Raw genomic sequence first — 15751 nt, forward strand, 5'->3', positions numbered from 1 at the left:
CAATCAAATTTCTTCCTGACCAGTCTCGAGCTTTCTGTAAATTCAGATTTATTAACTTTCCTTCAGATTCTTTGTCACAGTCACCCCCATTTCCTTGCATTTACTGACTTAGTTTCAATGTACATGCTTCAAGGTCACAGAGCATCTTATTTACCTTTGCAAAATATAGGAGGATATTAAAATGTTTGTCTAAAATTATATTAGACTTTTAGACTTCTTGTCAAAATAGTACTTCCTACCAACCTCTAGTTATCAAATCCTCTGAAAGCAAGAATATAAGGTGTTTTTTTGTTTGTTTGTTTGTTTTTGGGTCTGGTCGTGGGGCTTGAACTCTGGGCCTGGGCGCTGTCCCTCAGCTCTTCAGCTCAAGGCTAGCGCTCTACCACTTGAGCCACAGCACCACTTTCAGCTTTTTTTCTTTTTGCTTATGTGGTGCTAGGGAATCAAACTCAGGGCCTCAGGCATGCAAAGCAAGCGCTATACCACTGAGCCACTTTCCCAGCCCTGGAATATAGGTTTTTATTCCCTGACAGCCTTTCAGGATTCTGGGTATGCAGAAGCTCCTTAAACAAATATGTTTAATAACTTAATGTGAAAAGTTTTGTTATAAGAGTAATGCTGATTGTGTCATCAATATCGCCACTTTGAGTGAAATGAAGGTAGGAAGTTGTGTGAGATTTTTATCTTTCAGTAACCAGCAAAGCCAGGAGTAGCCTTGAGGGAAAAAGCTAAAGGACAGCACCCAGGCATGAGTTCAAGCTCTAATACTGGCACTGCCACTGCCACTGCCACACACACACACACACAATTTTAGCGTGTAGAAATTGCTTCAAGGGGGCAATTATTTTCAAATGTTCATTACACATAAACTCAGAACACATGAAATTTAAAAGAACTAAAGGGTTATTAAGTAAAGAGCTTAAGGCTTAAGACTTAAGGTAAAAAAACATATGGCCAGGCAGGCACGGGTGGCTCACACCTGTAATCCTTGATACCTAGGAGGCTGAGATCTGAGGATCACAGTTCAAAGCCAGCCTAGGCTGGATAGTCCATGAGACTCCTATCTCCAATTAACCACGAGAAAACTAGAAGTGGCTCAAGTGGTAGAGATTTGCCTTGAGCTGAAGAGCTTAGGGGCTGTGCCCAGGCTTAGAGTTCAAGCCCCACTGACTGACAAAAACAAAACAAAACAAAAAACATGGTCGAGGGGCCAACCTAAAACACAACTCTCCTAAATTCTGTTCTGTATTTAGTCTTTTCCTCCCTAAGGGACAATAAAAGATGTTCAGTTTAACTCTCTATAAAGGATTATGCTGCAAATTTACTTAAAACAAATCTTTCATCTTTGCCAGCAACTCCATTTCACAGTCTCCGTTTTTTTTAAGAATAATTTTTTCGCCGGGCGCTGGTGGCTCACGCCTGTAATCCTAGCTACTCAGGAGGCTGAGATCTGAGGATCGCGGTTCAAAGCCAGCCCGGGCAGGAGAGACCGTGAGACTCCTATCTCCAATAAACCACCAGAAAACCGGAAGTGGCGCTGTAGCTCAAGTGGTAGAGCACTCGCCTTGAGCTGAAGAGCTGAGGGACAGCGCCCAGGCCCAGAGTTCAAGCCCCAAAAAAAAAAAAAAAAGAATAATTTTTTCTTAGCATCTATTAGTTGTACAAGGGGGTTCCATTGTGATACATTTACTTCATAGATTCTGAATCAAACAAAAGATATTCCCAGACGTTCATCATGGTTCCCAAGTTAAGAAACACATAAGAGACAAGAATGGATGCCAAAGTCAGGTCTCCTGAGTTCAAATGACCAGCAGTACATGAATCCATTTTTATGTCCATCTTTTGAAAAATAAAATTTCTTTTTCAGGGAAAACATTGTCTGGAAGACTCATTATAAAGCTGTGATTCAGGACATCCCACACATACATGAATATTTTGCAGATAGTATCCTTCCTGGTAAAAATCTGAAATTATGATTTTGATGAACTCTGAACAATACGCTTCGCAGCCAGGAAAAGGCACAGGGGCCAAGTACCCATACCAGGCATAATTTGTGAAGGTTTCAGCTTTCCATGTGGTTCTCTGTAACAATATTCAGCTTGATTGTGCAATCAGCTACACTAGGGTTTTAAAATTCAATCTATTAGATATAGACTCTCAGGAGGAATTACAACAGTAAAAGATTACTATTAACTAGGCACAAATAAATTTATGTGAATATTCTCTCATCAGATGCAATGAAACATGTTTCTCTGTCTCAATTCAGTACTAAGAGATTTAGTTTTTCTTTAATGCAAATAAAATAATTATATCTAGTAGCAGTACTGAGGGAAAAAGCCAAACTCAGCAATCAGACTTTCTGTGCACAAAGAATGTTCATTTACATCCCTCAACCTCCATATACTCTAAAAACAAGACTCGGGAAGCTACATTCTCTGTGTGAGAGCATTTAAAAAGACTCAAATGCAGCCAACAGATTCTGAGTTGCATGACTTTGGATTTTAATTCTCCAAAACAGCGAGGTCCATTACTTGAATCTGAAAATTTGGATTACTTTTGTTATGCTGAAAACCAAATAGCCAGCCCTCACTAATCCTCCTTAGGATACATTATCACTACTTCATGTTTTTGAGTGTTTTATTCATATCTTTAAATTTGCTCATGGCAATTTAACTCCCTATATCTAGTTGTGTATATCCTTTGTAGGCTATAAACTCCTGAGGATATAATTTATGCCTTATCTATTTTTGTATTCTCCCAGAATCTTAATGTCTAAGACATATTACCTGCTTAATAAATGGGTTTTTAGACTTCACTGTATATATGCCATATATTTCCCAGGTCTTTGATATATCTTTTCCTTTCTATTTCTAAGAACTCTGCGCTTTGTTTGTTTGCTTGTTTTGTTTTTGCAGGTACTAGGGTTTTAACTCAGGGCCTTATACTTTCACTTGGCTTTCTTGTTCACAGGTAGTGCTCTACCATTTGAGCTATGCCTCTATTTTGTTGGTTAAAGATGGAATCTTAAAGACTATTCTGCTAGGCTGATTTCAAATCATGATCCTTGAGGTCTCTGCTTCCTGAGTTGCTAGGATTACAGGTATTAGCCACCCATTTCTGGAATGTTTTTGAAGCATGAAAAAAAATCATCTTTCATTGCAAATGTAATTTAGCCAGCTATGTAAGTAGTAAGGGAGGATCTAACAAATATTTATTGAATGGTATTTTTTGTGAAAATTTTCATAGATTTCTTTTGAGGTTTTATCTGTTTAACGGAACCCAGGCATCTCAGTGGGACTGAAGAAAGAAGAAAATTCCAAAACATAATGAAGGGACTATTGTATTTCAAAAAATTTGGCCCATGCCTATTAGGCCTACAGACAGGCCTATCTACATGATTTGTAGGACTTAGGCCAAGACAGAATTGAAGGGTCAATTGTGCAAAAATTAAGATTTCAAAACAGTGATATGCAGACCATTAGCTAAATGAGGAGCCTACCTAACCACACACCCTTGTATGACTCTATGGTCACACACTTATGAAACCAATTCATTCTGTTCTCAAAAAGCTTCTCTATAGTGGAAAGTAAAAAGGGTCTGTAAATGCTAATACAAGCAAATTTCTAAAACGTACAAGGACTGGCAAGAAGCCAGGAGAAGGTCCTACTTTCTAAAGCCATCCTAAGAAAAGGATAGTGAAGCTCATTTTCAGGGAAGGGTTGAATGGAGAAGAAAGCTATTTCAGGTTGGTGTAGCACGGAAGGAAGGAAAAACTTACCTTTATATGTCAGGAATGTGGTTGCTTTTAAGGAGATTGGAACAATGTAATATAGGGATGCAACTGGGATTGAGACTGGAAAGGCCGGTAGAGGACCCACACATGGGATGCAGGATTGAACAAACCAAGGGCCTGATGCATGCCGAGCTCATACTCTCCACTCATTATTATTGTTGCTGTTGTTTCTGTTTCTGTCATTTCTTTTTGGTACTGGAGACCGAAGCCAGGATGTTGCACTTACTAGGCAAGAGCATTGCCATTGAGCTACCTCCCAGCGCCATGTCATCACTTTCAACGCAACAGTCTCGTAAATGATCTTCTCCTTATTTTACACAGAGACGAATATCAAGCCAGCAAAGCCTTCGGAAGGCTTATCACACAGTCAATACAACTATGTGGCGCCCAAACCAAGCTGCAGCTACATGCCCTTTTAAATCCTCCCGTGATCCTCAGCGCCTCTCTCCAGGACGTCAAAATGTCCTCTGCTTCTGGCCCCGCCCCCGCATGCCCACGTGCCAAAGTCCTTCCGGGTAGCAGAGGTCGTTCCCGGCAAGATGGCGGCCCCCTTGGAGCTCAGTTGCTGGGGAGGCGGCTGGGGACTCCCCTCGGTGCACAGCGAGTCCCTAGTGGTGCTGGTGAGGACGCCTCGCGGGCTGGGCGCGGGAGGAGGGGCCCGGGTGGACCTGGGTCTGTCTGCCTGCCGCGCGGCGGGGCCCCGGCGGCCCGGGACGCTGCTCGCCGCGCCCCCTGGGCCGCCCTGGGGCGCCCTGGTACCCACCCGACCTGCGACCCCGCGGCATCCTCTCGGCTTCCCCGCTGGGCCCCGAGCCCCACGGCCTCGCGGCGGCGTCGGAGCAGCGCCGTGAGAGCCCTTTTTGGGAACCCGGGAGCCGCAGCGCGCGTGCGGGCCTCTGGGTGCGGGCAGGGAGCAGGCCGCCGTTCTCAGGGGGAGAAGGGGACGTGAACCAAAGCTGCGCGGCACGTTTGCAGGACGTCCTCGGTCTAAAATGTTTTCTTGCCAACTCTGTTGCAGGCTTATGCCAAGTTTTCTGGGGCGCCCTTGAAAGTCAATGTTATAGATAACACCTGGAGAGGTTCACGAGGTACAGTGTGCATTTTTGGATACCCCTTTAAAGTCCCTTCCTTCTATTTAAAGTTTTGAGGCATATAGCTCTAGGGTACCTTGGGATTTTAGTTGCTTCTTTCCGTGCCTCTGGCTATGTGTTGCTTAGCATTTGAGGGATACAGCAAGCCAACTCAGTGGAAACCAAGAGAAGTGAAAATGTTCTTTGGAGCTGCTCTTTGTGTCATTGGAAAAAAAAAAGAGAAAAAAATAAAGCCTAAGACAGTCTTACTCATTTTTCTCTTCCAACTGTGCAATTGGTATTGTTTCTTAAGGTATTCGAATTTTTAGAGGAAATCATAGTGTTTCCTTGTATGTTATCTGTTTTTGATTATAGGAGATGTACCAATTTTGACAACTGAAGACAGCATTGTTTCTCAGCCTGCAAAAATACTAAACTTTTTAAGGAAACAGGTGGGTGGTTCCTTTAGAAGTAGATTTTGATTCCCGAATGATATTTTTTTCCATTAATTTGTTTGATTCTAGTATTTTAAAAATCCATTAGACAGTTGGAGATACCAGAAGTTTATACCAAGTAGACTTGATAATCACTGCTGCAAAGCATGAGTTTTACTTTGATTTAAAAGTCATGGTGAATTATGCAGATGGTAGCTTTTTGAGGGGCTACTACTTACAGTCAGATTTTAAAGCTTTTGATGTTAAATGTTCCTAAATATTTAATGGTTTCTTTAATTTCTTGTAGCACAGCAAACCTCATAGGAATGAGTATCATAAATTTTGGGGTTTTTAGGATGTTGCATTTTTTAAAATTTTGTAATAAAATTATGGATATTAAAAAGTCATGGCAAAGTATAGTCAGTTTATTTTCATACACTTTGTTTCGATTTTTATTGAAATTAATATAAAATAAGATTCAATTTAACTATTCATTATTATATTTATTCATAGCAAAGTCAGTTCAGTTACACAGTTGCTATCCATTCTATACTGGGTACATCTGAGTTCACCAAATAGCAGCTATTTATTTTTAAAAAGCATTTATATGACTGAATAAATGTTTTATGAAACAGTGTATCTGAAGTGTTTGAACATGTAAATATTTGCCTAATGTATTTAGAATACTTTTAAGCAAAACTTGTGTGCAGGCCAGGTGCGAGTGTCACATACCTGTAATCCTAGTTACTCAGGGGGCTGAAATCTGAGGGTTGTGGTTTGAATCACCCCTGGACAGGAAAGTTTATGAGACTTAGCTCCAGTTAAAAACTGGAAGTGGGGCTCAAGAGGTAGAGCACTAGCCTTGAGCAAAAAAGCTCAGGGACAACACTCAGCCTCTTGAGTTCAAGCCTAGGACTGGCACAAAAATAAAATAAGATAAAACTCCTATGTATTAAAATTGTGTTTTTTCTAAATTAGATTTTCTTTTTTTTTTTCATGGAGAAAAATGTAACCAATTAGAAGTGTTTTCTCTTCCAGTAATTACTTTTATTTGTTAACTTTGTAACTACATGCCATGTTATAAAGTAGGTCTTTAACAACTTTTTAAATAATAGACGTTAATTAAAAAATTATAACTACCATATATTTATTGTATGCCTGACAGTACTAAGAACCTTATGTTCATTAAATAAGACTGTTCATTGGTTTGTATTTCTTTTTTCCTTTTTCCATCATATTTGCCATTTGTGAGGAGAAATAGGAATCCTAACTTATATAGCTTCATTGTTCTTGGGATACTCTTTCTTGTCGTTCATTGCTTTTGGGAAGTTCTAAAGTTTTGTTCTGTTTTGTTTTGTTTTTCCATAGAACTATAATGCAGATTATGAACTCTCAGCAAAGCAAGGGGCCGATACACTGGCTTACATAGCTCTACTTGAAGAAAAGCTTCTCCCTGCTGTGGTATGTATGCCTGAATTCTACAGCATTTTAGTGACTTGATTGAAAGTGTAATCCCTGTAGAAGGAAAATTTTGAGAAGAGATTAAAAGAGGAAATTTCACTTATTTGTTAATCTTGCTTTTTCATACTAATGTGAAACTGGATGGTTAGAACTTCAGTTGGTATGTGATATACTAAAATGAAAGATAATGTTTAATTTTTTTAATTTTATTTTAAAATATTTTTTCATTGCTAGGTATTAATACGAGGGCCTTACACAAGCTAGGCAAGTACTACAAACCCAATGTCATTTTGAAAATAAACATTCTTTGTGGGATTTGAAACTTTTTTTAATCCCATGAATAGAATTGGTTAAATGGTAATTCACTCATTCAGCCAATATTTATTTATTTATTTTTTTGGGGGGTCTAGTCGTGGGGCCTGAACTCTGGGCCTGGGTGCTGTCCCTCAGCTCTTCAGCTCAAGGCTAGCGCTCTACCACTTGAGCCACAGCACCACTTCTGGCTTTTTTTCTTTTTGCTTATGTGGTGCTGGGGAATCGAACCCAGGGCCTCAGGCATGCAAAGCAAGCGCTCTACCACTGAGCCACCTTCCCAGCCCTCAGCCAATATTTATTGAGTACCAACTATGTGCTATGTTTTGTTCTAGTTCTTAGAATATAACAATAACACTCATACATTTGAAAATTTTATATGAGATCATTTTATTTCACTTATGAAAAACTATCACATTGAATGATTAATAATAGTAATTGACCGAAGAAGATCCTGAGAATGTTCTTTCTTTCCTTTGGCAGCTTCACACATTCTGGGTTGAAACCGATAATTACTTCACTGTGACAAAGCCATGGTTTGCCTCACGAATTCCCTTTCCCTTGAGTTTAATCCTACCTGGAAGAATGTCTAGGGGAGCACTGAATAGGATTCTCTTGACAAGAGGAGAGCCTCCCCTCTACCATGTCCAAGAAGTGGAAGCACAGGTATGTTTTTGATTATTCTCCAAACCAGAGCTCTACAGGGCAGGGATAGGAGGAAGAGCACAGATGATCCTAACCTAGGGAGACTGCCTTAAAAGCAGCTTCATAGCATCCTTCCTACTTTTGAGATAAAATTTCGTCCTTGTTAGATATACAGAGATGCCAAGGAGTGCCTAAATCTTCTGTCAAACAGATTGGGAACATCTCAGTTTTTCTTTGGAGATACGTAAGTTCATGCCCTTGAAAATCATTTTGATATTTTTGCACATGTATATTCAGTAAAAAGTAATTCAAAGCATGTCCCCTTACCCCTTCAAAAAGGAGTTTGTCACTTAAAGAAGGATTTGATACGTTTATTTTTTTTTTAGTTGTAAGAAACTTTTCATATCAGTGATAATTAACATTGGCTTGAGGTGCGGTATATATGAATTTAAAATATCAAAGGTTGTTCCTACCTTGTCCAAGTTTAAATTACACTTGTAAGGAAAAAAATGAGCCTGTATTTTACAACTTAATTTTCTTCTAAATAATAGAGTATTTTTCAATCTACCTAAAGGGTAAACCCTAGTTGTATAATTATTGTGAACTGAAATGGCTAGTAACTTTTTAAAGCATTGTTATATACTTCAGATTTGACAAGTCTATTTGTAGAAAACTTCATTTAATCAGAATCCCAAGTTAATATTTTTAATGTACTTTAAAATGTTACTTTATTTTTAGGCCTTCTACTTTGGATGCTTATGTGTTTGGTTTTCTTGCACCTCTTTATAAAATACGGTTTCCTAAAGTTCACTTACAAGAACATCTGAAGCAGCTCTCCAACCTGTGCCGATTTTGTGATGACATTCTAAACAGTTACTTTAGGCTCAGTCTTGGAGGTAAGCTGGCTTCTCATCAGCTAATGTATATTTGCCTTGAATATCTTCATATTCTCCCAAACCTCAGGCCTTGAGTATGCTAGGGAGGCACTCTTCCATTGAACTGTGTCCTTAGTCTTTGGGTATTTTTGTTTGTTTGTTTTTTTGAGACACAGTCTTGCTTTATAACTCAGGCTGACTCAGACCCACTATGTAATCCAGAATGGCCTTGAATTTATGATCCTACTGTCTTTGCCTCCAGAGTATTGGGATTACAGGCATGTACCACCATGCCTGGCTTGTGTATTGTCTTTAAGTACTGGGTTATAGCACTTGAAGAAGTTGCATTTTTTTCCAACTTCTGTATAATCCACAAGATAGTTCTTAGTTAAATAGAGACTAGACAAACTTGCCTTTTATTTGTTCCTCTGGATTTTATTTTGTGAGTCTCCTTTTTAAACATTCCCCCTTTGAAGTATCACATTTTCTTCTGAAAGATTAACAACCAGAGTTATTGAGTCCTTGCTAAAATAGTATTTAACCTAATGCAAATAGCCAATTACTTTAAATGATTTATACCTGCTGCTTCTAGCATTTTCCTGCGTGAACAGAAATCAGTAGCAGATTGATTTTGGTGAGGTACACTCCTATGATTCCACTACTTGAAAACTGATTGCATCAGACTGGAGGTATATAGTAAGTAGAGGACACCTGTCACTTAGGATATGATTCTTTTGAGTGTGGGGCCTTGTACTTAACTGATTGTAATACTAAATTAGTATTGGGAGAGTTGGGTGAAATTGTCCACTTAAGAAACAACAGTTAAAACTAACTGGCTTAAGTGGACAGTTTATTTTGTAAGCTGGGTTATGTGTTTGGTATCTAGGGAGTGTTAGTAGATTGGGAGACAATGAGCAGTGGCCAGAAAACCTGATAATACAGCAAAGCAAAATCTTGAGTCCTGGATCAGGCTTACAAAATCGGAATCTTTTAGGGATAATGCCCAGAAACTTGTTCTTTTAAAAATCCCTGTAAATGTTTTAACACCTAGTGGATAACTGTTTAGCAGTCACTGTATTACCACACTATTCAAATAGTTATGGCCAAAGACCTATTTAAAACGAATCAGAGAAAGATACAATTTAAATTTCAGAAGGAAAAGAGGAATGAAAGACTGCTGTGTTTTTACTAATTACTATGGCTAGCTGCATGTCACTTGGCTCATAGTCTTCATGAATGCATTTTAATCCTTTTGTTTCGAGTTTGGTTTTGGACATTACCTCCTAACATTGCTTTTGAGCCCAGAATGGTTTTTCCCTTTGTCTATTTTTATGTTTTGGAGGGTGAGGTAATTGGGAGGGTTAGTGGACTCAAAAGTCTTTCAATCTAAACAGCTTTCAAGGCTTTCAAAATTTCCTATCTTTTTCTGATTTCTATCCTGGCTTCTTAGGCATCTCTCCCGCTGGACAAGAAATGGTAGATGCAAATCTGCAGAAACTCACACAACTTGTAAATAAGGAATCCAACTTGATTGAAAAGGTCATGTTTACTTCAATCATTATTTTATAGTAGACTAGTATTTTCCTTCTGTAGCCAATGTTGTAATTTGAGTTATGCATTAATTTACCTTCTTTCTTTTTTTAGGAGTTTACATTTCAGATAGCATCTTAAATGTACTTTTACTAAACTGCATATAATTTAGTGTTTTTTTGTTTTGTTTTGTTTTTCTCTGTCGTGAGGCCTGAACTGAGGGCCTGGGTGCTGTCCCTCGGCTCTTCAGCTCAAGGCTAGTGCTCTACCGCTTGAGCCACAGTCCCATTTCCAGCTTTTTCTGCTTATGTGACGCTGAAGAATCGAACCCAGGGTCTCGTGTATGCAAGGCAAGCACTCTACCACTAAGCCACCTTCCTAACCCTAATTTAGTGTTTGAAGCCAACAGTGGCCTATTTGCTGTGGGAAAAATAGACAATGGTATAGGTTTATTTTTACCACACAGTATGTATCTATTAAGCTTGGAATCCCTAAAGATTGGTTTTTATATAAAACAGTGACAACACAAACCACAAATACTTTCTGTTTCCTGGGATTATAAGCACCAGTGCTGTCTTATTAACAGCACCATAATGTCCTTTTCTTTCTTCCACATGTGCTTTTTTTGTTTTTCTCCTGTGTGTCCTTTTCTGTTCTGAATGTAATCTACATTTTTACCCCAGTATGGATGCTTTTCCATTTTAGGGAGTGTTTATTTTTTGAGAGATTTTCAGGAACAATATAAGGGAGAGAGCCAACAGTAGACATTTCAAGGGAAAGTCTATTCAGAAAAGCACGAGTGTTGCCCTTTTTCTCCTCAAAGCTAATAGACTTACTTGTTTCTTATACAAATGAACAGTGTTTTATTCTTTTCTAGATATATGGGGTTATCTCATTAGCCTCATAACATCTCTGAATGCCGATACTAACACTACCCATTTTATGCATAAGGCCTCTGAAGCTTTGAGAGTAGCTTTGTCACCTCTCCAAGGTCTCTCAGATGACAAAAAAGTAGAAAGGAAACTTAATCCCTAGAAATGTGCCTGGCATAAGCTTTCATTTATTTTCTTCAGTAGTCAGCCATCTAGCTGATGGATGAAATTACAGAACTGTTACTGCAGACTAGCTTTGCTAGTATATATGTCATTGTTATTCTCTGAATGACCTGTGGGGTTTTTTTTGGTATTATTTCATGAATTATGATAATTTGAGAAATGAGTAAAATTGGGTGGTAAAATTGGAAGAGTTCATTATTACTAGTTTTGTAAGCTGAGTTAAAGCCTGATGTGGCTCAGTTCTTTGCTCAGTCCAGTAAACCTGAGGAGTCTATGAAGTTTTACATGTGGATTGAGGAAAGATCACTCCACTATAGATTCTATTTTCTATATGTGGAGAATTCATGACGAATATGGAAAGAAAACTGAAATGTCCACATATTCAGCAGTAAAGCCAGGAGATCCTGTCACCACTTTGTACACATCTTTGTGGTGCATCATCAGTGTATCAGAGTTCTCTGATATATTAAATTAGGCACTCCTTTTTGCTCATATCTGTTCTTCTGTAGGAAATCTGTGGTTTGCTGGTCAAAACAAGATGGTAGAGCTACCAATCTTGTTAGCCATAGCTATTCACTTTGGGAGAAAATCTAAAATGAATGATGTTTGAAGAAATTCTTGTAAGAAAGAAAATAGCTCAACACCATTGACCAAAATAGTTCAGTGTTAATACTTTGTCCACTGGAAAACAAAAGTTTATCTTTTATTCTTATTACCCCTGCACCCCTGCCCCCATAACCTCTGCCAAAATGCTCCCTCTGTGCTTTATAAAAGAATTTTGAGATGATTACGGCAGGAGAATCGAATACTCTGTATAAATACAAAACTGTAAAAGAGCCTGCCTATCAAGTAGACAATAAGATGCTGTTTTCTGCTGGTGTTGTGTTTTGATGGCAGTTGCTTTAAAGTCTTTTATGAAATTAAACTGATAGTGAACTGAACACAAGGACTTGAAACTTGAAGTTAAACAGATAGTGCCCTCAACACAAGGACCTGACACTGCACTTTGTGGGATATTGTGATTAATAATAGTTCATAACCCACTAGAAAAAGAACTATACAACTTTGTGGGGAGGGAAGTTGGAAGAGGAAAAACTGAGAGAGAATGGGGGGGGTGACGCTGTTCAAAAGGAAATGTACTCATTACCTCACTTACGTAACTGTAACCCCTCACCTTCACAATGAATTTTTAAAAATCTAAAAGAAAAAAAGAGTAGTTCACTGAGGGTCTGGTTGAGTGCTGAATAATCCCCATCCTAGTATTTGAAAAATACTAATATGTTTTGCTTTAAGTCTGAAGTTCTTGGACGTTTTCTTAACATGTTCCATATTAATTTGTTTCTTTAAGGCAGTCTTAGAACTGATCCAGTGTTTGGAGAACCTTTAATTCTAAAGAATTTATTCTTTTTGCCCCATTACTAGTTTCCTTTGGTCTGCATACTTTTAGCTTGGGAAAGCTCATCTTTTTTGAGTGTAATATTAATCACAGTCATTAATTTAAAGAGGTATAGTTGAAAGAACAACCACATTGCCTTGGGGCCCGGGGCACATCACTTGCCCTTTCTGAGCCTCATTTGGTTCATCTGAATAATAAGGAAGTATGATGTCTGCCCTTTTTTTCTTCTTGTTAGGAAAATCAAACAAGATACTGTACATGAACATACTTTATAAGCAGTGGACATTAGGGTAACAGAATTATTATTTTTAACTTTTATTTTTATAAACGCCTCTTAAACTGGGTGAGCTATGATGTAATTTAGTAGAGTATTCATTTTGTGGAGTTAGGGTAATTTTGTGAAGGTATCAAGAATGAGCCACATTGCTTTTTTTTTTACAGATACTGAGTCAGCTGGTATTTGAGGTATGACCTTTACAATTCTTGAGAGACTATTTGTAAGAAAAAGATTTCTCCAGCAGTTCTGCAAACATATGGTTCTCTGCAGTAGTTTGGATGGGGAGGCCACAGTCCACATAAGTGGTGCCACAGCCTTAGTCAGATGTATCTTTTATACTTTCTACAGATGGATGACAATCTTCGCCAAAGCCCTCAGCTTCCTCCTCGGAAACTGCCAACACTTAAATTGACTCCAGCAGAAGAAGAGAGTAATTCTTCACACAGGCTGTCACCCTGACAGTTATTGTGCTTTGTGGCCAAGTCTTATGATTGTCACGGTAATCTCTTAACACCATGGGTGTGAAGGCAAATAGAAAATACCATTCATAGGTATAAGGAAGACTAACACAAAAGAAACTTTCTATGACATTTGTTTTTTTCTTTTAACTAAAAAGCTTGTATGCTAGCTTGGCACTGCTTTTTAAATAAAGGTGAATGCTAAATGAATGTGGTGGGTGGGGGGAGAAAACACATTGTACTTTGTATGAAAAAATCCTGCCTTAAACTTGGCAGATTTTTGCCTTTTGCTCATATGTTACTGACCAAAAGCTACAATTCTGTTCTGAATGTGTACTCTTAATTTATTCAAGATAATTTATTCAATTTATTAACTTGGTTTTCTTATACTTGTCTGCATATATAATATATGGCTCTTTGGCAGAGACTTTATTTCTTCTGTTTAGAAATCTGATGTCTATTTTAGGATCTAGGAAAAATATAAATTACTTCATTTCAGTAGAAAGGCCTGTATTTAACTTTAAGAAGCAATGAGGAATGTGCTTTTATTTATGCTCATAAGTCTAACCTTTTGGGGATTTAGAACTGCATATAGTAAGAGTGGTTGCATATTATATTCATCTCATGAATGCACTTCAGAATAGCGTAATTTTTGCTGATGTGTTCCTTATAGGTTAATAAGTGGTCTTTTAGGGGTCTTTTAGTTTACAGGGTAAATATGGCAGCTTTAGATGTATGTATTTATAGAACATCTCAATTGTCTCATTCATGTATTGATTCCAAAACTGAATGTCTTGGTCATCTTTATTGTGTTAAGCTGTAAACCTTACCCAGTTGTTAGATACTACTCAGGAGAAGCCTATGGCCAGGGTAATTGAAACACCTACTGTGCATCTGGTCTGTGTTCTCTAGGCTTGACTCAGACCAGTGTTCTTTCATAACATGCATATATGTAGTCACAGCTTTCTGATGACTAATTGTGTTCCATATATTTTAATTACTGTTGAGGATCCAGAGGAATAAATCTGAAATAGCATATTTTTATGACTATTTTCTATTTACTGGCTGCTGAAATGTTCAAGGATTTGCTGTGTGGTAGTTTTCCTTATAATAGAAACTTGCTTATTTTAGTGGTTGAGGTGCTTATGTTGTTTTAAATCCCACATCTGGGATTAAAAAAAATAGGACTCTGTTTTTTATTAGTGTCCTAAAAGATTACTATGGTGCTCAGCAAATGTTACCGAGTCCTGCAGAAACCCATATGTTAAGAAAACAAGCCTTGTTGTCAAGAGACTCATAAGCTGAGTGGAGGTCACTTGTGTTTGACCCTCATCCTCCCAGTTCTGTATTTAGGTAGGTGTTTATACACGATACAAGAGGTTTTGTTTTTTTCTCTTGATAGTTTTAACTATGTGAGAAACAAGGTAATCATGGTGGTGAAGATTAGATGCATTTAGTGAAAGTACCAATGAGTTTCATATTACTTCTCTAACAATGGTTGTATGTGGGGTGGGAGAGGAAGTGAGGAAGGGGTGGGATTGGCTGTTGCTCATCTTCAAAGGCAGTTTGTTATTTCAGCATTCTGAAATCTGTATGAATATTTTATGTTGGAAATAATGACTGTGATTTATTATTTTCTAGAATTGATGAATATTGGGAAAGAATAGTTAAGCACATTAATCAGACATCTGTTTATGCTTTAGTCAGGGTTAGTCATTTTCAATTATGATTTGTATTAGACCTTCCAAAAAGCATTTGAAGTGGCTTACAATTGCAAAACACATGTAAAACAGGACAATTATAATTAATTTCTGAAAAAAAAATTGTAGAAGAATAAACTATCAGCAGTAACAGATTATAAAAGTGAACAATACATCTGACCTCAAATCTCTCCATAGATAAAAAGAAAAGATAATGCTAGATTATATAGGTTATTCTTTTAATAAAACTACAAAAGACTGTAAGGAAGGAAAATGTTTATATATTTATAAGAATATGGGAATCATGTTCTCATGATACACAGAATTCAACTAAGAAGTACTGTGTGGTTTCATATGTTGAATTTGACTTAAAAGGGTCATAACATAACAAGTATTTTTTTTTGTATACTATCAAAATGATTTGTTTACTTTTTGGTCATCTCTGCTTTGCATTGCCTATAGCCTTACATTCTATTATATATTGTGCTTCCAGACTACCACTTCTGAGATGCAAAATGTAATTTGACAATTTTTATGTTGGGATACTTGAGTTTTCTTTGTATATACAAATGAAATGATAAGAAAGCTATAGCTGAGCATAAACTAGGAGCCAGCCACACATACAGGAAGCTCTTGGACAAAAATTTTTTTTTCTTTTATGCTACACAAGGTCTATAGACACAGTGTCAGGATGTTTTTTGGATAGTTTGAATTTACTGAGAAAAATGGTCCACAACCTTAAACA

General features: G+C 37.7%; 1 protein-coding gene across 3 annotated transcripts; it reads left to right on the forward strand.

Annotated features, from left to right (window-relative positions):
• The first annotated feature begins 4326 nt into the window (after positions 1-4326).
• On the forward strand, positions 4327-14346 carry Mtx3 (metaxin 3). Of its 3 annotated transcripts, none has more exons than XR_001175048.1 (9): positions 4327-4413; positions 4812-4881; positions 5239-5315; positions 6666-6758; positions 7554-7736; positions 7883-7959; positions 8454-8611; positions 9183-9286; positions 10041-10114. XR_001175048.1 is itself a non-coding variant. In XM_013015806.1 (9 exons), the coding sequence occupies exons 1-9, from the start codon at positions 4333-4335 to the stop codon at positions 13305-13307; spliced, it is 939 nt and encodes a 312-aa protein (XP_012871260.1). In that variant the 5' UTR covers positions 4327-4332; the 3' UTR covers positions 13308-14346. The 3 variants fall into 3 exon arrangements, 2 of the variants coding, with proteins under 2 accessions (XP_012871260.1, XP_012871261.1); XM_013015806.1 differs by lacking the exon at positions 9183-9286 and adding an exon at positions 13197-14346 and having other exon boundaries at positions 10041-10129; XM_013015807.1 differs by lacking the exons at positions 9183-9286; positions 10041-10114 and adding an exon at positions 13197-13277.
• Positions 14347-15751: the final 1405 nt, after the last annotated feature.

This window comes from Dipodomys ordii, unplaced genomic scaffold (genome assembly GCF_000151885.1).
Source record: "Dipodomys ordii isolate 6190 unplaced genomic scaffold, Dord_2.0 Scaffold28, whole genome shotgun sequence".
NCBI classification, from domain to species: Eukaryota; Metazoa; Chordata; class Mammalia; order Rodentia; family Heteromyidae; genus Dipodomys; species Dipodomys ordii.

Bases quoted from the DNA above. Each gene is read 5' to 3' on its own strand.
- Mtx3 (XM_013015806.1), top strand. From the start codon at position 4,333: ATGGCGGCCCCCTTGGAGCTCAGTTGCTGGGGAGGCGGCTGGGGACTC. The intron at 7,737-7,882 runs GTATGTTTTTGA...CGTCCTTGTTAG, and splicing joins TCCAAGAAGTGGAAGCACAG to ATATACAGAGATGCCAAGGA. The intron at 10,130-13,196 runs GTCATGTTTACT...TACTTTCTACAG, and splicing joins AATCCAACTTGATTGAAAAG to ATGGATGACAATCTTCGCCA.